At 35.5% G+C, this 26,449-nt stretch overlaps 1 protein-coding gene across 16 annotated transcripts in view; it reads right to left on the bottom strand.

Annotated features, from left to right (window-relative positions):
- The window catches only part of LEKR1 (leucine, glutamate and lysine rich 1), a 279,091-nt gene that overhangs the window by 226,941 nt on the left and 25,701 nt on the right, over window positions 1-26,449 (bottom strand). For 12 of the 16 annotated variants that reach the window (XM_073803834.1, XM_073803835.1, XM_073803827.1 and 9 more), the window contains one exon: window positions 7,973-8,187. The exons of 3 other annotated variants lie outside the window; for them this stretch is intronic. In XM_073803834.1, the coding sequence (XP_073659935.1) occupies window positions 7,973-8,187 (215 nt within the window). The remainder of the gene's footprint in view (window positions 1-7,972; window positions 8,188-26,449) is intronic. One more of the 16 variants, XM_033855406.2, reaches the window with a different exon arrangement.

Below are 26,449 nucleotides of genomic sequence, written 5' to 3'. Positions count from 1 at the left end.
GATAAAGGGGGTCGTAACAGATACAGAGGAAAAGTTTTAAATAAAAGGATACCACATATTACTAACTAACAAGAAACTTGAAATGTAAGTGAAATACTTGTTTTTCTAGGAAAATATCAATTTCTAAAATTGACTCAGGAAGAGGTAAAATCCACAAATAAACCAATAAGTACAGAGGACACATAATGAGTCATCAAAATTCTACTTCCCAAAAAAGATACAAGCACACTCTTTATGAAGGATATCTGCCAAAGCTGCAAGGAACAGGCAACTCATGTGTTATTCAACATGTCTGGTGTACACAAAAGGTGGAAGGCTTCTTAACGTTTTTCAACAGGCTAGTTTAAGCCAGTATTTATACTATAAAACAAGACCTCACCTGTGAATACGGATGCAAAAATCTATGTAAAACATTAGCAAATTAATCCAGCACCATATTAAATATAAATAACTTTTGTAAAATTTCTCACACATAACTAGTAATATGGATAATTATTTTAGTGGTACAAAGACATTTTATTTTAATAATTATATCTTTATTTTTAACCTTCTATTTATGGCAAGTGATAATGTTTTCCCACTTACTTTTCTTACAGAAAATTTCCTTTAAACATATATATTAAATGGAGCATTTATGGAAAAATAGTATAGAGTACTCATAGCTGTAAGCAAATGCATAAAATTTAGGGAACTCTGAAATACACACCATAATCCAAATGGCTTTATACCAAAAATGTAAGTATAGCTTAATATTAGAAAATATATTAGGAGAAAGTGATGTCAACAACATGGTAGAGTGAATATATAGGTAAGTGAAGATAAGATGTTACCTAAAAAAGGACTATTTTATTTATGAGACATTTTATACAAACTTCATGGTAACCCCAAAACATAAATCTAGAGCAGAGACATGAAATATAAAAAAAGACGTAACTGAGAAAAACATCACAGAAAACCTCTAAACCAAAATGGCAGGCAGAATCACAAGGAAAAAGAAATAATGGAGAAATAGAGCAACCAGAAAACAAGATAAAATGGCAGTACTAAGTCTTCACCTATCAATAATCACCCTAAATGTAAATGGATTAAATTCACTAATCAAAAGACACAGAGTGGCTGGACTGATTAAAAAGCAAGACCCAACTGTATGCTGCCTCCAAGAAACTCACCTCAGCTCTAAAGACAAACACGGGCTCAGAGTGAAAGAATGGAAGATGATACTCCAAGCAAATGGCAGCCAAAAGAAAGTGGGTATAGACATACTCACATCAGACAAAACAGACTTCAAGCCAAAAAAGTTAACATGAGACAATAATGGACAGTATATAATGATAAAGGGATCATTCATCAAGAAGACATAACAGTTATTAATATATATGCACTTAATCTAGGAGCACAAAAATATATAAAACACTTATTAGCAGACCTAGAGGGAGAAACTGATAGCAACCCAGTAATAGTAGGGAATTTAACACTCCACTTACATCAATAAATAGATCATCTAGACAGAAAGTCAACAAGGAAACACTGGCCTTATGTGAAACATTAGACCAGATCGATGTGATAGATTTGTACAGAAAATTCCATTCCAATGCAGCAGAATACACATTTTCTTTCAAGTGTGCACGAAACTTTCTGAAGAATAGACTATATGTTGGGACATAAAACAAGTCTCAATAAATTTAAAGACTGAATTCATATGAATCATCCTTCCCAATCACAATGGTATGAAAACAGAAATAAACTGCAAGAAGAAAGCTGGAAAAGTCACAAATATGTGAGGCTGAACAACATGGTACTTAACAACTATTGGTTCAATGAAGAAATGAAAGAAGAAATAAAAAATTACCTGAAGACAAATGAAAATAAGAATATAAAATACCAAAATCTATGGAATGCAACAAAAGCAGTTCTAAGAGGGAAGTTTATAGCAATACAGGCTTACCTCAAGAAACAAAAAAAGTCTCAATGAAACAAGAACAATATTAAACAATCTAACCATACATGTAAAGGAACTAGAAAAGGAAGAACAAATAAAGTCCTAAGTCAGTAGAAGGAAGGAAATAATAAAGATCAGAGAGGAAATAAATGAAATAGAGAATAAAAACACAACAGAAAAGATCAATGAAACTAAGATCTGGTTCTTTGCAAAGATAAACAAAATTGACAAACCTTTAGCTAAACTAACTAAGAAAAAAGAGAGACAGGAGGCTCTGTTAATAAAATCAATAAAATCAGAAACAAAATAGAAGAAATAACAATGGATACCACAAAAATACAAAGGATTATAATAAAATATAATGAACAGCTATATGCCAAAAATTGGACAACCTAGAAATGGACAAATTCTTAGAATCATACAACTTTCCAAGACTGAGTCATGAAGAAATAGAAAATCTGAATAGACCAATCCCTAGTAAAGAGATGGAAACAGTAATCCAAAAGTTCCCATGAAACAAAAGTCCACCAGAAGACCAGAGGGCCTTACAGGTAAATTCTACTAAATATTCAAAGAAGATTTAATATCTATCCTTCTCAAACTACTCCAAAAAACTTGAAGAGGGGCTTCCCTGGTGGTGCAGTGGTTGAGAGTCTGTCTGCCAATGCAGGGGACGTGGGTTCGTGCCCCGGTCTGGGAAGATCCCACATGCCATGGAGCGGCTGGGCCCGTGAGCCATGGCCGCTGAGCCTGCGTGTCCAGAGCCTGTGCTCCGCAATGGGAGAGGCCACACAATGAGAGGCCCGCGTACCACAAAAAAAAAAAAACTTGAAGAGGAAGGAAGACTTCCTAACTCATTTTTATGAGGTCAACATCACTGTGATACAAAAACCAGACAATGACCACACACACACACACACACACACACACACACACACAATTATAGGCCAATATCTCTGATGAACATAGATGCAAAAATTCTCAACAAAATATTAGATTAATAAAACAATAGATTAAAAGTATAATAACCTTGATCAAGTGGGATTTATTCCAGGGATGCTTCAACTTCCACAAATCAATCAACGTGATACATCACTATAACAAAGTGAAGGATAAAAACCATGATCTCATTTCATAGATGCAGAAAAAGCATTTGAAAAGATTCAACACCCATTTATGATAGAAACTCTCAATAAAGTTAGTATAGAAGGAATGTACCTCAACATAATAAAGGCCATATATGACAAACCCACAGTTAACATAATACCCAATGGTGAAAAACTGAAAGCTATCCCCCTAAAGTCACGAACAAGACAAGGATATGCACTCTCACCATTCTTATTCAACATAATACTGGAAGTTTTAACTAGAGCAATCATGCAAGAAAAATAAGTAAAAAGCATCCAAATTGAAAAGGAAGAAGTAAAATTGTCACTATTTGCAGATGATATGATTTTAGATATAGAAAACCCTAAAGAATCCACAAAAAAAAACTATTAGAAATAATAAATGAGTAAAGTTCCAGGGTACAAAATCAACATACAAAAATCGGTTGGGTTTCTATACACTAATGATGAGTTAGCAGAAAGAGAAATTAAGAAAATTCTATTTACAACTGCATCAAAAAGAATAAAGCACCCAGAAATAAATTTAACCAAGGAGGTGAAAGACCTGGAAACTCTAAGACATTGTTGAAAGAAACTGAAGACACAAATAAATGGAAAGATATTCCATGCTCATGGACTGAAAGAATTAACATTGTTAAAATGTCCATATTACCTAAAGCAATCTACAGATTCAACGCAATCCCCATCAAAGTCCCAAAGACATTGTTCACAGAAGTAAAACAAAAAATTCTAAAATGTATATGGAACCACAAAAGACCCTAAATAACCAAAGCAATCCTGAGGAAAAAAGAATAAAGCTGGAGGTATCACACTCCCTGATTTCAAACAATATTTCAAAGCCATAGTAATCAAAATAGCATGGTATTGACAGAAAAAGATACATAGATCAATGGAACAGAATTGAGAGCCCAGAAATAAACCCATGCATATAGGGACAATTAATTTACAACAAAGAAGATAGTAAAGCATTTGTTAAAATTCAATTCCTGATTAAAATATTAACCTTAAGGATCTAGAAAAAAAGGGAAATTCCTTTGACAAAAGTCATCTTTAAGAAACCTATAGCCAGGCTTCCCTGGTGGCGCAGTGGTTGAGAGTCTGCCTGCCGATGCAGGGGACGCGGGTTCGTGCCCCGGTTTGGGAAGATCCCACATGCCACGGAGCAGCTGGGCCCATGAGCCATGGCCGCTGAGCCTGCGCGTCCGGAGCCTGTGCTCCGCAACGGGAGAGGCTGCAACAGTGAGAGGCCTGCGTACCACAAAAAAAAAAAAAAAAAAAGAAACCTATAGCCAACACCCAATTTAACACAGAAACACACCAGATGGGTTCACATTAAATCAGAAATAAGACAAAGATGCACTCTACAAGTTTACTGTTCAATACTGTTCTAAAGGTCTAATCCAAGTTAACGAGACAAAAAGGACGGGGAGTGGGGAACTATTAGAAATTTAAAGGTAAGACAGTTACTATTTGCATATAATGTGATTGTCTTATATATGTGTACTGTGTATATATAAAATGAATAGATGTAATATATTCAAGAAAATCAACTGAAAAACAAATACAAGTAATAAAAGAATTCAGTAAGTGAGCTAGTTACAAAGTCAATATATGAAAATCAATAGCATTCAGAAAAATTTAAAAATCTAATGAACAAAAAGATCCCATCCCCAACAGCAACAAAAGTTACATGTCCAGGAATTAAACTAATATGGAATATGCAAGAAAATTCCAAAATTTTATTGAGTAATTTAAACAAAGCCTGAATAAATGGGGGTAAAATACCATGTACCAGGATAAAAAGACTGAAGATTATAAAGATGTAAATTCTTAAGATGTCAAATTGCTCTAGAAAGCAAATGCAACTCCAATCTAAATCATAATATAGAATGTTTTATGGAATCTGATAAGCTGATTCTAATTCATCTAGAAAATGTTAGAAAAGCCAGGATAATATGAAAAGCAAAACAAACAGTTGCCCTACAAAATATCAAAACATATAAAGCAAAAGTAGTTAAAAGTGTGTTGCTGGCCCACTCCTATACACTGGATATTTGTGTCCTCCCAAAACTCTTAAGTTGAAATCTATTGTCCAATGTGATGATATTTGGAGGTTTGGCCTTTGGGAGGTGATTAGGTCCTAAGGATGAAGCTCTCATGAATGGGATTAGTATCCTTATAAAAGAGACTCCAGAGAGCTCCCTTGCCTTCAATGCCATATGAGGACACAGCAAGAAGACAGCTGTCTATGAACCAGGAAGGGGCTGTCACCAGGTAACAAATATGCTAGCACTTTGATCCTAGGCTTCCCAGCCTCCAGAACTATGAGAAATAAATAATATTGTTATAAGTCACCCAGTCTACTACTTTGTTATAGCAGCCCAAATGGACTAAGACACCCAGTGATAGATTATAGATCAATAGCATAAAACAGAGTCCAGAATAAGACTATAATAGGTGCCATTTCAAATCAAGTGAGAAAGGATGAAGAATTTAAAGAATGATATTGGGACAACAATAAATAAATAAATAAATAAATATTTATAAAACAACAACAAAAAAAACCCATGAAATTATAAATCTAACTCATACATTAAAAGCCTTACCAGAACAACAACACTATAAAAGTTTTAAACTTATGTTGTTTTTCAACTTGCTTGAATCTAGGTTAGCAAAAGCCAGAGTAAGTTTCTGTTGTTTGCAACCAAAAGGACTTGATTCAGAACCCTTACCAGAATTTGGCATATTTTTTAAAAATTGATACAGAAAAAAATACAATAAACAATAAGATAAGCAGCAATGAGAAAATATTAGCAATATGTAATCAAAGTATGAGTCCATATTATATTAAAAACTCCTATATATAAACAAAAAATACAAATAATACTGTATAAAATTGGAAAATATATATGAACAAGTAACTCACTGACAAAACATAAATATCTAATAAACATATGAAAAAAAGTTCAACCTCACTAGCAATAAAGAAACACAAATTAAATAACAATGAAGTAACATTTTTTCTGCTGAAGAAAAATGTGAAAATTTGAGAAAAATTAAGAAGACTCCAGTATTAACAAGATGTAAGGAAATGACCACTTTATAAACTATTGGCCAAATACAAATTAACCCTATCTTCTCAAAGGACAATTTGGTATAATGTCCACCAAAATTTTAAATTGGTATTTACTTTCTTTTCAGCAATTCCACTTCTAGGAATTTATCCTATGGAAAACATATGTACACAAGAATATAAATAAAACTACTGTGTGTAATCATAAATACTGGAATAATCTAAATGTTGAAAAGAGAAATGGTTAAGTAAATTATAGCATATTCTTAGTAAGGAAGACTTTGCAGCAGTTAAGAACAAGATAGATCTATATGCATTAACATGGAACAATTTCCAGTATATAAAATTAAGTGGCAAAAGTCACAGACCAATATATTTATTATATTACTTATATTAAAAATGAGTCTATTAAAAAATAGTTTTAAAACTACATGGTATATATAAACATTACATATATTTAAAGGATATATCTATAATAAAGTTTAAGGCAAAATGAAGGATCTAGAAAGATATATACCAAACCATTAAAAGTGTTTTATTATTTTTTTATCTCCAGTAAGAAGAAAGCAATCAGAAGGATAAAAAAGGACTTTCTTGCCTTTTCTTCTATATATCAATACTTCTTTTATTTCGTATGTTTATGTATTATTTATATAATATAATATATTATTCAAGAAAGTGGGAGTAACACCAAACAAAAGAATCTGACAGGCAAAAACCCTCCAAATTTAAAATTTTAAACTAAATATTTTTAATTTTTCCACTCAAACATTATTAAATACTTTACTATTCAGACTTGAAATTCAAGAAAATATAACAAAATTTTCTTAGCAAAGGACTAAGGATTGGTATTTAATGTAATTATTCAAATTTGTAATAAAATTTAATAGGAGTACTTAATCCTAAGAGATTTAAGAAAGTTTCTACTTTATAAGGACACGATTTCATTATATTCATTAGTTCATAGTTTACTAACACAACTGTCGATATTTTCTTTTGTTTTTTCTTTTTTTTTTCCTGCGGTACGCGGGCCTCTCACTGTTGTGGCCTCTCCCATTGCGGAGCACAGGCTCTGGACGCGCAGGCTCAGCAGCCATGGCTCACGGGCCCAGCTACTCTATGGCATGTGGGATCTTCCCGGACCCGGGCACGAACCCGTGTCCCCTGCATCAGCAGGCAGACTCTCAACCACTGCACCACCAGGGAAACCCCAGCTGTCGATATTTTAAATGGAGACATATTCATTCAAAGGAAAAGCCATGAAACAACAGCAAAAACCCTTTCGTAGAAGTGTTTGTATAAGCTCAGTGAGGTGTCTTTAGGCAGACTAACTTGCTGATTAGACTCAACATTAGGAAACCAATCTTTAATTTTATTCCAGTTTCACTGATTTAGAATCATGTGCCAATTTTAATGTTTTGGCCTCCTTTTCATAACATGAAAGCCTTATTCTATAAATCTAAATATTCATGCACGTTTAAAAACAAATGTTAGATATCAAATCTACCAAAATTCACCTGATTTTTGATAGATAAACTTTCCTAATGAAAAAATTAAGATATATATCTGGGGAAAAGTTAAATCAACCCATCACAACTTATAGTTACTGAATCAATTGGTTTCTAATTATTGATAGAAATATACACCTCAAAGGAATGCTCAAATTATATTTAAGAAGTATATTTAGTAATCAGTAATAATAAACAAACTCAAATGTATTAAGGTATAAATTATACTTGATGCAGAGAAATTCTAGAAAAACAAAGTCAAGTCTATACTCTGTACTTTTCTTCCAAACTAAATAAATGACAGAAAAGAATAACATATTCTAACCTTTCCATTTTGGATTCACTGTCAATTTTGTACTGTTCAAAATCTTGGCTAAGAGTCTGTAGTGTTTCTTGAAGGCTCTTTTCACGTTCTACACTTCCTTGATAAAATTTCATCTCTTTTTCCATTGCTTTCACTTTTTCTTCCATAGCCTTAAACTCATGAAGAATTAGATAGCTGACTCCACAGTACTTACAAACTTTTTCTTCTGGAGACATCTAGAAAATAGAACAGACATTTACTGAAATGATAGTTTTTTAATTCTAAAACATAACGTTCAACTGAAGATGTTATTGTAACCATGTTGGTTAAATGAAGTAAATGTATACTGTGCTATGCCATGGAGTAATACTTGCAACACTGCATACATCTGGATAAAATTTTAAAAACTGGCATGATATCGACTGACACAAAATCTTGGAATTAGAATAGGGTTGTTCAGAGTAATAATTTCTCCATGGTATCTCTAAGAAAGATTTACTCTTGAAATATTTTCCATAAAATAAAACTAAAAATGATGAAAACATCTTTACAATTCTTATTTTAAGATGCCTTTTCCACGATGTGGGAATAAATCACTGGCCTTTCACTTCCAACTGCACTGTGATCCTGGAGATGCTTCTTAGCTTCTTCAGATCTCATTTCCCTCATTTATAAAATTATGGCATTGGGCCAAATGAACTTTAAGTTCCTGTTCAGTTTTTTAACATTTTAAGATTTTTATAGGATTTAACATTCTGTCATAAAACCAGATATAGGAGAAACACTTTGAACCTAATCTCTTCTGCCTAAATCAGATAGTACTTTTCCCCTCAGGTAGGTATGATTATACCTATTTTACACTTAAGGAAATGGAGACTACTGAAGTTAGATAACCAGCTGCTAAGTAGAGAAGTCAGCATTAAACCCAAGTCTATTTTAAAATCAGCACTTATGCCTGTAACCATTTGTATCATATTTATCTACCATATGAATGTCAGCTAAATCCTCTTACTTCCTTCAGATAAAATGCTTATATATCTTTGGCCAGATAGGGGCAGTGAAAAATGGAATTTTAGCAAAGTCAAGAGAAAGGTAATTCTTTTTTCTGTCTCAAGTATACAAATATTCTTCAAGTGGCCTCTACTTGTCTCGCTATTCACCAAAGACAGGACAAAGCTTTGTTAAATATTTGCTCCAGGGCACTAAAACTCTTAGATTATACAAGGAATGCTTACTCTTAATGCAACCTCCCTTAGGACTGTAGAAACTGCTCCTATAACTGAGTGATGCCACCATATCTGCCTATCAATGCCATCCACCATCTGTGCCTATCCATGCCATTATGCAAGAGACGGTTGAAACAAACTAATAATCATTTTTGAGAGGGCAGACAGCAGAAGCAAGAAGAAGTACAATCCTGCAACCTGTGGAACAAAAACCACATTCACAGAAAGATACACAAGATGGAAAGGCAGAGGGATATGTACCACATGAAGGAACAAAATAAAACCCCAAAAAACAACTAAATGAAGTGGAGATAGGCAACCTTCCAGAAAAAGAATTCAGAATAATGATAGTGAAAATGATAAAAAAAAAACCTCAGGAAAAGAGTGGAGGCAAAGATCAAGAATATGCAAGAAATGATTAAGAAAGAGCTAGAAGAATTAAAGAACAAACACCTAGAAGAATTAAAGAACAAACAAACAGAGATAAACAATACAATAACTGAAATGAAAAATACACGAGAAGGAATCAATAGCAGAATAACTGAGGCATAAGCACAGATAAGTGACCTGGAAGACAGAATGGTGGAATTCACTGCTGTGGAACAGAATAAAGAAAAAAGAATGAAAAGAAATAAAGACAGCGTAAGAGATCTCTGGGACAACATTAAACGTAACAACATTTGCATTATAGGGGTCCCAGAAGGAGAAGAGAGAGAGAAAGGACCCAAGAAAATATTTGAAGAGATTATAGTCTAAAACTTCCCTAACATGGGAAAGGAAATAGCCACCCAAGTCCAGTAAGTGCAGAGAGTCCCAGGCAGGATAAACCCAAGGAGAAACACGCTGAGACACACAGTAATCAAACTGACAAAAATTAAACACAAAGAAAAATTATTGAAAGCAACAAGGGAAAAATGACAAATAATATACAAGGGAACTCCCATAAGGTTAACAGCTGATTTCTCAGCAGAAACTCTCCAAGCCAGAAGGGAGTGGCATGATATATTTAAACGGATGAAAGGGAAGAACCTATAACCAACATTATTCTACTCAGCAAGGATCTCATTCAGATTCTACAGAGAAATCAAAAGCTTTACAGACAAGTAAAAGCTAAGAGAATTCAGCACTACCAAACCAGCTCTACAACAAATGATAAAGGATCTTCTCTAAGTGGGAAACACAGAGAAGAAAAGGACCTACAAAAACAAACCCAAACCAATTAACAAAATGGTAATAGGAACATACATATTGATAATTACCTTAAACGTGAATGGATTAAATGCTCCAATCAAAAGACACAGGCTTGCTGAATGGATACAAAAACAAGATCGATATAAATGCTGTCTACAAGAGACCCACTTCAGACCTAGGGACACATACAGACTGAAAGTGAGGGGATGGAAAAAGACATTCCATGCAAATGGAAATCAAAAGAAAGCTGGAGTAGCAATACTCATCAGGTAAAATAGACTTTAAAATAAAGAATGTTCTAAGAGACAAGGAAGGACACTACATAATGATCAAGGGATCAATCCAAGAAGAAGATATAACAATTATAAATATATATGCACCCAACACAGGAGCACCTCAATACATAAGGCAACTGCTAACAGCTAAAACAGGGGAAATCAACAGTACCACAATAATAGTGGGGGACTTTAACACCTTATTTACACCAATGGACAGATCATCCAAACAGAAAATTAATAAGGAAACACAAGCTTTAAATGACACAATAGACCAGATAGATTTTATTGATATTTATAGGACATTCCATCCAAAAACAGCAGATTACACTTTTTTCTGAAGTGCACACAGAACATTCTCCAGGATAGATCATACCTTGGTCACAAATCAAGCCTCAGTAAATTTAAGAAAATGGAAATCATATCAAGCATCTTTTGTGACCACAATGCTATGAGATTAGAAATCAATTACAGGGAAAAAAAACATTAAAAAACACAGACACATGAAGGCTAAACAATATGTTACTAAATAACCAAGAGATGACTGAAGAAATCCAAGAGGAAATCAAAAAATACCTAGAGACAAATGACAATGAAAACACAACGATCCAAAACCTATGGGATGCAGCAAAAGCAGTTTTAAGAGGGAAGTTGATAGCAATACAAGCCTACCTCAAGGAACAAGAAAAATCTCAAAAAAACAATCTAACCTTACACCTAAAGGAACTAGAGGAAGAAGAACAAACAAAACCCAAAGTTAGTAGAAGGAAAGAAATCATAAAGATCAGAGCAGAAATAAATGAAATAGAAACAAAGAAAACAAGAGCAAAGATCAATAAAACTAAAAGCTGGTTCTTTGAGAAGATAAACAAAATTGATAAACCTTTAGCCAGACTCATCAAGAAAAAGAGGGAGAAGACTCAAATCAATAAAACTAGAAAAGAAAAAGGAGAAGTTACAATGGACACTGCAGAAATACAAAGCATCCTAAGAGACTACTACAAGCAAGTCTATGCCAATAAAATGTATAACCTGGAAGAAATGGACAAATTCTTAGGAAGGTATAACCTTCCAAGACAGAACCAGGCAGAAACATAAAATATGAACACACCAATCATAAGTAATGAAATTGAAACTGTGATTAAAAATCTTCCAACAAACAAAGTCCAGGACCTGATGGCTTCACAGGTGAATTCTATCAAACATTTAGAGAAAATCTAAGACTCATTCTTCTCAAACTCTTCCTAAAAATTGCAGAGGAAGAAACACTCCCAAACTCATTCTTTGAGGCCACCATCATCCTGATACCAAAACCAGAAAAAGATACTACAAAAAAAGAAAATTACAGACCAACATCACTGATGAATATAGATGCAAACATCCTCAACAGAATACTAGCAAACAGAATCCAACAACACATTAAAAGGATGATACACCATGATGAAGTGGGATGTATCCCAGGGATGCAAGGATTCTTCAATATACGCAAATCAATCAATGTGATATACCAAATTAACAAACAGAAGAAGAAAAACCATATGATCATCTCAATAGATGCAGAAAAAGCTTTTGACAAAATTCAACACTCATTTATGATAAAAACTCTCCAGAAAGTAGGCATAGAGGGAAACTACCTCAACATAATAAAGGCCATATATGACAAACCCACAGCAAACATCACTCTCAATGGTGGAAAAACTGAAAGCATTTCCTCTAAAATCAGGAACAAGACAAGGAGGTCCACTCTTGCCACTATTATTCAACATAGTTTTGGAAGTCCTAGCCACAGCAGAGAAGAAAAAGAAATAAAAGGAATACAAATTGGAAAATTGGAAAAGAAGAAGTAAAACTGTCACTGTTTGCAGATGACATGATACTATACATAGAAAATCCTAAGATGCCACAGAAAACTACTAGAGCTGATCAACGAATTTGGTAAAGTAGCAGGATACAAAATTAATGCACAGAAATCTCTTGCATTCCTATACACTAATGATGAAAAATCTGAAAGAGAAATTAAGGAAACACTCCCATTTACCACTGCAACAAAAAGAATAAAAAACCTAGGAATAAACCTACCTAGGGAGACAGAAGACCTGTATGCAGAAAACTATAAGATACTGATGAAAGAAATTAAAGATGATACAAACAGATGGAGAGATATACCATGTTCTTGGATTGGAAGAACGAATATTGTCAAAATGACTATACTACCCAAAGCAATCTACAGATTCAATGCGATCCCTATCAAATTACCAATGGCATTTTTTTACAGAACTAGAATAAAAAATCTTAAAATTTGTATGGAGACACAGAAGACCCCGAATAGCCAAAGCAGCCTTGATGGAAAAACACAGAGCTGGAGGAATCATGCTCCCGGACTTCAAACTATACTACAAAGCTACAGTAATCAAGACAGTATGGTAATGGCACAAAAATAGAAATACAGATCAATGGAACAGGACAGAAAGCTCAGAGATAAACCCACGCACCTACAGTCACCTAATCTATGACAAAGGAGGCAAAGATATACAATGGAGAAAAGACAGTCTCTTCAGTAAGTGGTGCTGGGAAAACTGGACAGCTACATGTAAAGGAATGAAATTAGAACACTCCCTAACACCATACACAAAAATAAACTCAAAATGGATTAGAGACCAAAATGTAAGATGGGACACTATAAAACTCTTAGAGGAAAACATAGGAAGAACACTCTTCGACATAAATCACAGCAAGATCTTTTTTGATTCAGCTCCTACAGTAATGGAAATAAAAACAAAAATAAACAAATGGGACCTAATGAAACTTCAAAGCTTTTGCAAAGCAAAGGAAACTACAAACAAGACGAAAAGATAACCCTCAGAATGGGAGAAAATATTTGCAAATGAATCAATGGACAAAGGATTAACCTCCCAAATATATAAACTGCTCACGCAGCTCAATATTAAGAAAACAAACAATGCAATCCAAAAATGAGCAGAAGACCTAAATGGACATTTCTCCAAAGAAGTTATACAGACTGCCAAGAAACACATGAAAGGATGCTCAACATCACTAATCATTAGAGAAATGCAAATCAAAACTACAATGAGGTATCACCTCACACTGGTTAGAATGGGGATCATTGGAAAATCTACAAACAACAAATGTTGGAGAGGGTGTGGAGAAAAGGGAACCCTCTTGCACTGTTGGTGGGAATGTAAATTGATACAGCCACTATGGAGAACAGTATGGAGGTTCCTTAAAAAACTAAAAATAGAACTACCATATGACCCAGCAATCCCACTACTGGGCATATACCCAGAGAAAACCATAATTCAAAAAGACACATGCACCCCAATGTTCATTGCAGCACTATTTACAATAGCCAGGTCATGGAAACAATCTAAATGCCCATTGACAGACAAATGGATAAAGAAGATGTGGTACATATATACAATGGAATATTACTCAGCCATAAAAAGGAATGAAATTGGGTCATTTGTAGAGACGTGGATGGATCTGGAGACTGTCATACAGAGTAAGTCAGCAAGAGAAAAACAAATATAATATATTAACGCATAAACTTGGAACCTAGAAAAATGGTACAGATGAACCGGTTTGCAGGGCAGAAATAGAGACACAGATGTAGAGAACAAACGTATGGACACCAAGTGGGGAAAGTGGTAGGGGGGGTGGTAGGATGAATTGGGAGATTGGGATTGACATATGTATAAAATGGTTAACTAATAAGAACATTCTCTATAAAAAAATAAAATAAAATTCAAAAAAAATTTTTTATACATTAACGTTTTTCTCATTTAAACTTAAATAATAAAAAATTCAAATTAAAAACCATGATATAATACTATGGGATACAGATGAATGACTACATCAATCACCTAACTGCCACTGACACCAAATTTACAGATTTATAAAAGAAGTTTGAAAGAAATCATAAATATAACCTGGTTCAAGCTCTGGATGGGTTCATTGAGACTATTCCAAGCTAGATAAGTTGTTATCCAGGCTCTATTTCAGCGTCCCAAGTGATGGGAAACTACTTTGTAAAGCAGCCTGTTCCATCCTCTGATGGTTTTGTCTATGAGGAAATTCTTTCTCTTGCTGACCCCAAATCTTCCTCCCTGCAGCATCCACAGGTCCTAAACCACCTGGCAACCATGAGGAATAACCCAGGCCTTATTCTAATATTTAAAGACAGCTATTAGGAACACTCTGTATCTTCTAATTCTCCAGGTCAACGCTTCCAATTCCTTCAGCTGTTTCCCATATGACATGGTTTTGAATTTCTTCCTCATTCTAGATAATTTTCTCTGAACTTGTTCCAGTGTTCTCTATATGTTTCAAGGTATGGTGCCCAGAATTGAATACTTCAGCTGGTCTCACTAAAGCAGAATAAGAGAGGATTCAAACTTCCCTCATTATAATCTCTCATTAATAATACCATTAGTAACATCATCTTACTCAACCTTAGATCACAATGGTCTTTTGTATTTTTGGCAATTATATGTTGCTATTATATACTATAACTGGCTTTTATGTTAAATAAAGCCCCTATTTAAAAACACACTGCACTTGGGCTTCCCTGGTGGCGCAGTGGTTGAGAGTCTGCCTGCCAATGCAGGGGACACAGGTTCGTGCCCCAGTCCGGGAAGATCCCACGTGCCGCGGAGCGGATAGGCCCGTGAGCCATGGTGGCTGAGCCTGCACGTCTGTAGCCTGTGCTCCGCAACAGGAGTGGACACGGCAGTGAGAGGCCCGCTTACCGCAGGAAAAAATAAAACAAAAAACCACACTGCACTGTAAAACCATGTCTCATTATACTGAATATACCAATCCATTCCTTCCCACTTATTTCCCCTTTTGTAGAGAATCCACCTTCCACAGTCCTGGTTGCTCTGTGTGGTTATATGACTAAACCCCCCTCCACCCATCCACCCTACCATGGCTGAGTGGTGGATGAGGGTTGGACATAAGACCAAGAAGAACCAAGCCCTGAGCTGGGATGAGCCAGCTAGGCCTGTAAGTGTTGAAGACCAGGCAATTTGGACACCTTTAGGGTGGCCATAATAAAGAAGGGTCACGTGCGATGTACAGAGTAAGCCACATTATTGGGATGAGAGCGAAAAATGAGCAGACACATAGAGAGAAGATGAGAAAAAGACATTGTGGATCCAGAGTAAGAGAGGAAAATATGGAACCAGTCAGTGTCTCATACCCAGCGAACTTCCAATTCCTTACTTCAGTCCCTGATGAGACCTAGTTGCCCTACTTGCCCTTCAGGATCCATGCCCAATCCTCCTCCACTATTCTCCTTTTCCCCTAAAGCTACCTATCCCTTACAACCAATAACCCTCATTCTATTATGTGAGCATTTGGCTTTTCAGATGCAAGGGCACAACAAGAAATATAACTGCAAATATAAATAAATAAAATATATTTTTTATGTATATATACACATACATATGTATGTTTTTTGTTTGTTTGTTTGTTTTGGGGTTTTTTTGAGGTACGCGGGCCTCTCACTGTTGTGGTCTCTCCCGTTGTGGAGCACAGGCTCTGGACATGCAGCCTCAGCGGCCATGGCTCACGGGCCTAGCTGCTCCACGACATGTGGGATCTTCCCAGACCAGGGCACGAACCCATGTCCCCTGCATCGGCAGGCAGACTCTCAACCACTGCACCACCAAGGAAGCCCCATATGTACGTTTTAAACTCAGACTTTAGTGACTTCAGTACCCAGAAAATTCTAAGCTTTGTATCTTCTGCAAAATTGATCCTTGCAAGTTGTTTTATTCATCTAATTTATTGATAAAAAAATGTTGAATATGACAAAGTTGAGGCTATGGCATGTCATATCTGCTTGGTTGATACTAATCCACTACTCTGCACATTACAGATACAGCGCTTCAGCTGGTTATTAAACTACACAATTATTTGTGTAACCAGTTTGTATTTATTCATACTGTCTTTAGGAATATTAAGACAAACTTTGTCAAACGCCTTCATAAAGTCCATATGTTCTATGTCAACTACAGTTCCTGGATCTAGTGACTTTACACAAAATGGCATGGCAAGGTCTACGTGCTGGTTCTCTTCAAGAACATAAAATTGGCTCAAGGGTTAGTATTTGCTCTAATATCTCCTCACAAATCACCTTTTTTTCTTTTTATAAATATATTTATTTTATTTACTTATTTTTGGTTGTGTTGGGTCTTCACTGCTGTGCACAGGCTTTCTCTAATTGTGGCGAGTGGGGGCTACTCTTCGTTGCGGTGCGTGGGCTTCTCATTGTGGTGGCTTCTCTTGTTATGGAGCACGGGCTCTAGGCACGCAGGCTTCAGTAGCTGCAGCACACAGGCTCCGTAGTTGTGGCTCGCAGGCTCCAGAGCACAGGCTCAGTAGTTGTGGCACATGGGCTTAGTTGCTCTATGGCATGTGGGATCTTCCTGGACCAGGGCTCGAACCTGTGTCCCCTGCATTGGCAGGTGGATTCTCAACCACTGAACCACCAGGGAAGCCCACAAATCACCCTTTAATATTATATTCTAGAATCCTGTCTGGGAGTTCACTGGTTGTAATTTATGGTCATTCTATACATGGAATGGTATTTGTACACTATCCTCTTACTCTCTACGCATTCTCAAAGATCATCAAGAGTGGCTTTGCAATCCCACTGAAAGGTACTATCAGTCCCCAGGAATATAATTCATCCAGGTCAAGAGACCTGAACTAATGCAGAGAATAAGGGTATTTTCTTACAGTCCCTTTGCCCATCATGAGTTTTGGTTCCTTCTCGTCAATTTGAAAATTACATTCTTACTCTAAGGAAATTTCATCCTTAACCTATTAATCACAGTTCTTTCCCTGCTCCTGGGAAAGTGCCATATCCTTATTTTAAATAAAACTCTTGCTGGATGGAGCTTATGTGCAGCCTGATGTACAAAATACAAACAGTATAAACTTCACAATTGTGAAATCTATCAAAATGTTATTACACCATAGCAATCATGGTGGGGAAAGCTGAAAATAAGTGAAATATACATTTTGTAGAACAGGTCTTCTAAAAGTTCAGGAAAGGAAGCCAAAACATGATACTCATTATGATCTAGGAAACAAGACAAATTATAAAGTAATAGGTCCATAGGAGTAGACTCTATACTTCACTTAGTACAACCTGAATCACTGTGTAAAACAAATATATTGAACAAAAGTTTTCAATGCTATTAAATTGTAAATAGTTTTCTGTAAGTAAAACTGCAACAGGAAAATATAATAACGCTTTCAAATTCTTTGTATCTACATAGGCTAATTACTTAGGACGTTTCTGTGAAACTTGAGAAGATATGAAATACTAAAATTATGTTCCCAGATGAGGTAAGTAAAACTTAGATGTTTTTTGTGAAATATAATGTGTGCTTCATTCTTATAACTAGGTGGTATATCATCTCGTTGTGTAAGTAAAATAAGAACATGCTGTCATTCTTGAGAAAAGAGCTATCATTAGCAGGATGCTTTTGCTTTTTACAAGATGCACTTTGGAGGAGGCATCAACCAATGCAGTATTTTAAACAAATGCAGAGCCATTTGAAAATAAATTGTAAAATAAACTTCTCAAATGTAGTATCTATACTTTTAAAATTATAGTTATTTAAATATAAAAATGATGCAAAATTTTTAAAAGGTTAAATTAGGCTTCAGATCCTTTTCAAAACTCCTGTCTGTGCTTCAACTGGAAAAAGCACTCAGTAACCTCCTGCTGTGCAAGCGAAGCATTCTCTGATCCAAAAATTGTTCTTCCTTCCTTTCCCCACCCATCCCATGCTTTTTGTGCTTGCGTAAGGAGGAAAGAAACAGAGAAGCTATTCCACTGCTGTAAAAATGACAGCAGTATAAAATGTTGACCTTTCGAAGAAGTTTTACATTTAAAAAAAAATGCCTTTACTCAAAACAATGAGTGTCTACCTAGTGTATTTCATTCAGATTGGGAGAAACATTTTGAGGCAGGACAGTGGACCTTCTGAGTCATTAGCAACACAGACCACCTGACCATTTCATAAGGCCATCAAGACCCTTCCTTTCAATAAGTCAACTGGCTGCACCACCAATTTAAAAATCAATTTGGTAAAGACCATCTACCCAAAACCCCTAAACCTACATTCCCAGCAATATGGGTTTTTTTAGATACAGACAGTATTCTTCTCAAATTTATATGAAAAGGCAAAGGAACTAAAAAAGCTACAACTGTCTTGAAAAAGGATAAAATGGGATAAGCATTTTACCTGATTTCAAGCCATACTATTATATACTAATAAACACTGTGTAGTATTTGTCAAAGGATAGATGCATAGATCAATGGAATAGAATAGAGAACCCAGAAATAGATCTGTATAAATATGCCAAACTGATTTTTGGCAGAGGTGTAAAAGAGCAATTCAGTAAAGGAAAAATAGCCTTCTCAGCAAATGGTCCTGGAACAATTAGATATCCATAGGTTTAAAAAAAAATTAAAAAAGGACCTCAACCTAAACCTCACACCCCATACAAAAATTAACTTACAGTGGGTCATGGACTAAAATGTAAAACATAAAAATTTGATTTCAGAAGAAAAAAGCTTAGGAGGAAATCCTCAGGATCTAAACTAGGGAAATAGTTTTTACACTTGATACCAAAAGCATGAACCATAAAAGGAAAAATTGATAACCTGAATTCCACCAAAATTTAAAACTTTTGCCCTGTAAAGAGAATGAAATGACAAGCTACAGACTGGGAAAAAATATTTGCAAGCCACATATCTGACAAAGGACTAGTATCTAGATTATATAAAGAATTCTCAAAACTCGACAGTTTAAAAAACATCCAATCAGAAAATGGTCAAAAGACATGAAGAGACATCTCACCTAAAAATATACACAGATGATGGGACTTCCCTGGTGACACAGTGGTTAAGAATCCACCTGCCAATGCAGGGGACATGGGTTCAATCCCTGGTCTGGGAAGATCCCACATGCTACGGAGCAACTAAGCCCATGCACCACAACTACTGAGCTTGCGCTCTAGAGCCCGCGAGCCACAAATACTGAGCTCATGCGCCACAACTACTGAAGCCCGTGTGCCTAGAGCCCAGACTCCACAACAAAAGAAGACACTGCAGTGAGAAGTCCATGCATGGCAACTAGAGAAAAGCCCGCGCGCAGCAACGAAACCCCAATGCAGACCAAAAAAAAAAAAAAATTTTTTTAATTAAAAATTTAAAAAAAGGACTTCCCTGGTGGTTGGGAATCTGCCTGCCAATGCAGGGGACACGGGTTCAGGCCCTGGTCTGGGAAGACCCCACATGCCGTGGAGCAACTAAGACTGTGTGCCACAACGGTCTCTAGAGCCCACGTGCCACAACTATTGAAGCCCGCGTGCCTAGAGCCCGTGCTCTGCAACAAGAGAAGCTCACCACAATAAGAAGTCCACGCACCACAACGAAGAGTAGCCCCCGCTCAATGCAACTAGAGAAAAGCCTGCGCACTGTAACAAAGACCAACACAGCCAAAAATAAAATTAAAAAGAATTTTAAAAAATAATAAAAAAATAAATAAAAATTTAAAAAATTAAAATTAAACAAAAAGATACACAGATGCCAAATAACCACATGAAAAGATATTCAATATCATTAGCCATTAGGAAAATGCAAATTAAAACTTTAATGAGCTATCACTTCACACCTATCAGAAAGGTTATAATAAAAACTAATGACAGTGGTACAATATATTTAAAGTTATAAAAGGGAAAAACCTACAATGAAGAATACTCTACCCAGCAAGACACTCATTCAGATTTGATGGAGAGATCAAAAGCTTTACAGACAAGCAAAAGCTAAAAGAGTTCAGCACTACCAAACCAGCTTTACAAGAAATGTTAACAGGATTTCCATAAGCAAAAAAAAAAGGCCACAACTAGAAACATGAAAATTACAACAGGAAAAAAACTCAGGTAAACTCAGTAAATATAGAAAATCAACCAGGCACAAAGCTAGTAGGAAGGTTAAAAGACAAAAGTAATAAAATCATCTATACCCACAATAAGCAGTTAAGGGATACACAAAACAATCAGATGTAAAATACTATGTCAAAAAGAATAATCGGGCTTCCCTGGTGGCGCAGTGGTTGAGAGTCCGCCTGCCGATGCAGGGGACATGGGTTCGTGCCCCGGTCCGGGAAAATCCCACATGCCGCGGAGCGGCTGGGCCTGTGAGCCATGGCTACTGAGCCTGCACATCCGGAGCCTGTGCTCCGCAACGGGAGAGGCCACAACAGTGAGAGGCCCGTGTACCGCAAAAAAAAAAAAAAGAATAATCATGAGGGGAGGAGAGTACAAATGCAAGGTTGTTAAAATACATTTGAAATTAAGAGATCAACAACTTAAAACAATCAAATATATATATATTGCTATATATAAATCTCATGATAACCACAAACCAAAAATCTATAATAGATACACAGACAAAAAAGAAAAAGGAATCCAAACATAGCACTAAAGACAGTCATCAAATCACAAGAAGAACAAAAGAAGAAGAAAGGAACAAAAAAGACCTTAAAAAAATTAACAAAATGGCAATAAGAACATACATATCAATATTACTTTAAGTGTAAATAGACTAAATGCTCCAATCAAAAGACATGGAGTGGCTGAATGGAAACAAAAACAAGACCCGTATATATGCTGCCTACAAGAGATTCACTTCAGATCTAAAGACACACACAGACAGAAAATGAAGGGATGGAAAAAGGTATTCATTGCAAATGGAAATCAAAAGAAAGCCAGGGTAGAAATGCTTGCATCAAATAGACTTTAAAACAAAGAATGTTACAAGAGGCAAAGAAGGACATTACATAATGATCAAGGGCTTAATCCAAGAAGATGCAACAATCGCAAATATATAAGCACTTAACACAGGAGCATCTAAATACATAAAACAAATACTAACAGATATAAGGGAGAAGTTGACAGCAATACAATAATAGTAGGGGACTTTAACACCCCATTTACATCAATGGACAGATCATCCAAACAGAAAATTAATAAGGAAACACTGGCCTTAATGACACACTAGACCAGGTGAACTTAATAGATACACATAGAACATTCCATCAAAAAGCAGCAGAATACACATTCTTTTCAAATGCACGTGGAAAATTCTCCAGGATAGTTCATGTACAAGGCCACAAAACAAGCCTTGGTAAATTTAAGAAAACTGAAATCATATCAAGCATCTCTTCCAACCACAATGCTATGAGACTAGAAATCAACTACAAGAAAAATAAACTGTAAAAAACACAAACATGTGGAGGCTAAACAATATGCTACTAAACAAGCAATCGTTCACTGAAGAAATCAAAGAAGAAATTTTAAAATACATGGAGACAAAAGAAAATGAAAACACAACAATCCAAAATCTACAGGATACAGTAAAAAGGCAGTTCTAAGAGGGAAGTTTATAGCAATACAAGTTTACCTCAGGAAACAAGAAAAATCTCAAATAAACAATCTAACATTACACCTAAGGAAACTAGAAAAAGAAAAACAAACAAAACCCAAAGTTAGTGGAAGGAAAGAAATCATAAAGAACAGAGCAGAAACAAATTAAATAGAGACTTTAAAAAACAATAGAAAAGATCAATAAAACTAAGAGCTGGTTATTTGACAAGATAAACAAAATTGATAAACCTTCAGCCAGACTCACCAAGAAAAAAAGAGAAAGGACCCAAATCAATAAAATCAGAAATGAAAAAGGAGAAGTTACAACAGACACCATAGAAATACAAAGGATCATCAGAGACTACTAAGAACAACTGTATGCCAATACAATGGACAACCTAGAAGAAATGGACAAATTCCTAGAAATGTACAATCTCCAAAGAATGAACCAGGAAAAAATAAAAAATATGAACAGATCAACTACCAGTAATGAGACTGAATCAGTTTTTTAAAACTCTCAAAAAACAAAAGTCCAGGGCTTCCCTGGTGGCGCAGTGGTTGAGAGTCTGCCTGCCGATGCAGGGGACACGGGTTTGTGCCCCGATCTGGGAAGATCCCACATGCTGCGGAGCGGCTGGGCCCGTGAGCCATGGCTGCTGAGCCTGAGCGTGTGGAGCCTGTGCTCCACAATGGGAGAGGCCACAACAGTGAGAGGCCCACGTACCGCAAAAAAAAAAAAAAAAAAAAAAAAGTCCAGGACCAGATAGCTTCACAGGTGAATTCTACCAAATATTTAGAGAAGAGTTAACACCTATCCTTCTCAAACTATTCCAAAAAATTGCAGAGGAACGAATGCTTCCAAATTCATTCTATGAGCCCAGCATAACCCTGATACTAAACCAAGACAAATATCACAAACCAAAAAAGAAACTACAGGCTAATATCATTAATGAACATAGATGCAAAAATGCTCAACCAAATATTAGCAAACTGAATCAAACAATACATTAAAAGGATCATATACCATAATCAAGTGGGATTTATCCCAGGGTTGCAAGGATTTTTCAATATCTGCAAATCAATCAATGTAATACACCACATTAACAAACTGAAGAATAAGAACCATATGATCATTTCAATAGATGCAGAAAAAGCTTTTGACAAAATCCAACACCGATTTATGGTAAAAACTCTCCAGAAAGTGGGCATAGAGGGAACATACCTCAACATAATAAAGGCCATATAAGACAAACCTACAGCTAACATCGTACTCAATGTGAAAAGCGGAAAGCATTTCCTCTAAGATCAGGAACAAGACAAAGATGCTCACTCTCACCATTTTTGTTCAACATAGTATTGGAAGTCTTAGCCACGGCTATTAGATAAGAAAAAGAAATAAAAGGAATTCTAACTGGAATGGAGGAAGTAAAACTGTCATGGCTTGCAGATGACACAATACTATAGATAGAAAATCCTAAGGATGCCACCAAAAAATTACTAGAGGTCATCAATGAATCTGGTAAAGTTGCAGGATACAAAATGAATGTGCAGAAATCTGTTGCATTTCTATACACTAACAATAAACTATCAGAAAGAGAAATTAAGAAAACAGTCACATCAAAAAGAATAAAATACCTAAGAATAAACCTACCCAAAGAGGTAAGGAAAACTATACAACACTTATAAAAGAAACTGACAATGACACAAACAGATGGAAAGATATACTGTGTTCATGGACTGGAAGAACTAATATTGTTAAAATGACCATACTACCAAAGGCAATCTGAAGATTCAATGTAATCCCTATTAAAATACTAATAGCATTTTTCACAGAACTAGAACAAATAAGTTTAAAATTTGTATGGAAATACAAAAGACCCCCAATAGCCAGAACAATGTTGAGAAAGAACAGAGCTGGAAGTATCATGTTCCCTGACTTCAGACTATAATACAAAGCTACAGTAATCAAAACAGTATGATGCTGGCATAAAAACAGAAAAAATAGACACACAGATCATTGGAGCAGAACAGAGAGCCAGAAATAAACTAACACACCTATGGTCAATTAATCTACAACAAAGGAGACACCAATATATAATGGAGAAAAGATAGTCTCTTCAATAAGTGGTGCTGGGAAAACTGGACAGCTACATGTGAAAGAATGAAACTAGAACATTTTCTAACATCATATACAAAAATAAACTCAAACTGGATTAAAGACCTAAATGTAAGACCAGAAATCATAAAACTCCTAGAAGAAAACAGGTGGAACTCTCTTTGACATAAATTACAACAATATTTTTTTGACCTTTCTCCTGAAGCAAAGGAAATAAAAGCAAAAATAAGCAAATGGGACATAATCAAACCTTTTGCACAGCAAAGGAAACCTTTGAAAAAACAAAAAGACAATCTACTGAATGGGAAAAATATTTGCAAATGATAATACTGATAAGGGGTTAATAATCAAAATATAAACAGCTCACACAACTCAATATCAAAAAAACCCCAAATAACTCAATTTAAAAATGGACATAAGACATGAATAAACCTTTTCCCATGGACAACAGGCACATGAAAAGATGCTCAACATTGTTAACCATTAAAGAAATGCAAATGAAAAACCACAAGGAGATATCATCTCACACCTGTCAGAATGGCTGTCATCATAAAGAACTCAAAAAATGTGGGCGAGGATGCAGAGAGGAAAAAACCCTCATACACTGTTGGTGGGAATGTAAATTGGTGCAGCCACTGTGGCAAACAGTATGGAAGTTTCTCAAAAAAAACTAAAAATACAACTACCATATGATCTAACAATTCCACTCCTGGGTGCATATCCCAAAAAAATGAAAACACTAATTCAAAAAGATACATGCACCCCAATGTTCATAGCAGCATTACTTACAATAGCCACAAGATATGGAAACAACTTAAGTGTCCATCAACAGATGAATGGATAAAGAAGATGTGAATGGAATACTACTCAGCCTTTTTAAAAAGAATGAAATTTTGCCATCTGCAACGAACATGGATGGACTTGGCAGGTATTATGCTAAGTGAAATAAGTCAGACAAAGGCAAATATTGTATGATATCACTTATATGAGGAATCTAAAAAATACAACAAACTAGTGAATGTACCAAAAAGGAAAAATAATCACAGATAAAGAGAACAATCCAGTGGTTACCAGTGGGTAGAGGGAAAGGAAGACAGGCAAGATAGCGGTAGGGGATTAAGAGGTACAAACTACTATGTATAAAATAAATAAGCCACAAGGATATATTATACAGCACAGGGAATATAGCCAATATTTTACAGTAACTGTAAATGGAGTATAACCTCTAAAAATTGTGAATCTGTTGTACACCTGAAATTATATGATTTTGTACATTGACTATACCTCAATTAAAAAATTTTTTTAAACTAATGACAACATCAATGCTAAAGATGTAGAGAAACTGGATCACTCATACACTGCTGGTGAGGATGTAAAATGTTATAGCCCTCTGGAAAAGTTTGGCACTGTTTTGTAATTGTACTTGGGCATTTATCACAGGAAAATAAAAACATATGTTCACATAAAAACCTATACACGAATATTTATAGCAGCTTTATGCATAATAGCCAAAAACTGGAAAAAATTCAGATGTTCTTCAACAGGTTAAACAAATTGTACTACATTCATACCATGGAATGCTACTCAGCAATAAAAAGGAATAAACTACAGATAAACACAACAACAATATGTATAAAACTCCAGAGAATTACAGCTGAGAGAAAAAAAGTAATCTCAAAGACTACATATTGCATGATTCCATTTTTATAACATTCTTGAAACGACAAAATTATTGGAGACCAGATCAATGGTTCCCAAGGGTCATGAATTGGAAGAGGGAGAGTGGAGGTGTGTAAAAGGGGAGGCTGAGGTGAATGCAGCTATAAAAGGGTAACATGAGGAATCTTTGTTGTGACAGAATCCTTAACTGTGTAAATGTCGATATCCTGGTTGTGATATTATAGTATAGTTTTGCCAGGTGTTACCACTGGAGGAAGCTGGGGAAAGGGTACATGAGATCTCTTGGTATCATTTCTCACAACTGCTTGTGAGTCTACAATGATCTCAAAATAAAAAGTTTGATTTAAAAATAATAGAATACTGTAGGAGATTTAACACCCCACTTTTCATCAAAGGATAGATCATCCAGAGAATCAACAAGGAAACACAGGCCTTAAATGATACATTAGACCAGATGGCCTTAATTGATATTTATACGGCATTCTATCCAAAAGCAGCCAGAATACACATTCTTCTCAAGTGCACACAGAACGTTCTCCAA

This window comes from Tursiops truncatus, chromosome 4 (genome assembly GCF_011762595.2).
Source record: "Tursiops truncatus isolate mTurTru1 chromosome 4, mTurTru1.mat.Y, whole genome shotgun sequence".
In the NCBI taxonomy this organism is placed as follows: domain Eukaryota; kingdom Metazoa; phylum Chordata; class Mammalia; order Artiodactyla; family Delphinidae; genus Tursiops; species Tursiops truncatus.
Note: the sequence above shows the minus strand (reverse complement) of the source record. Positions and strands in the feature narration are given on the sequence as shown.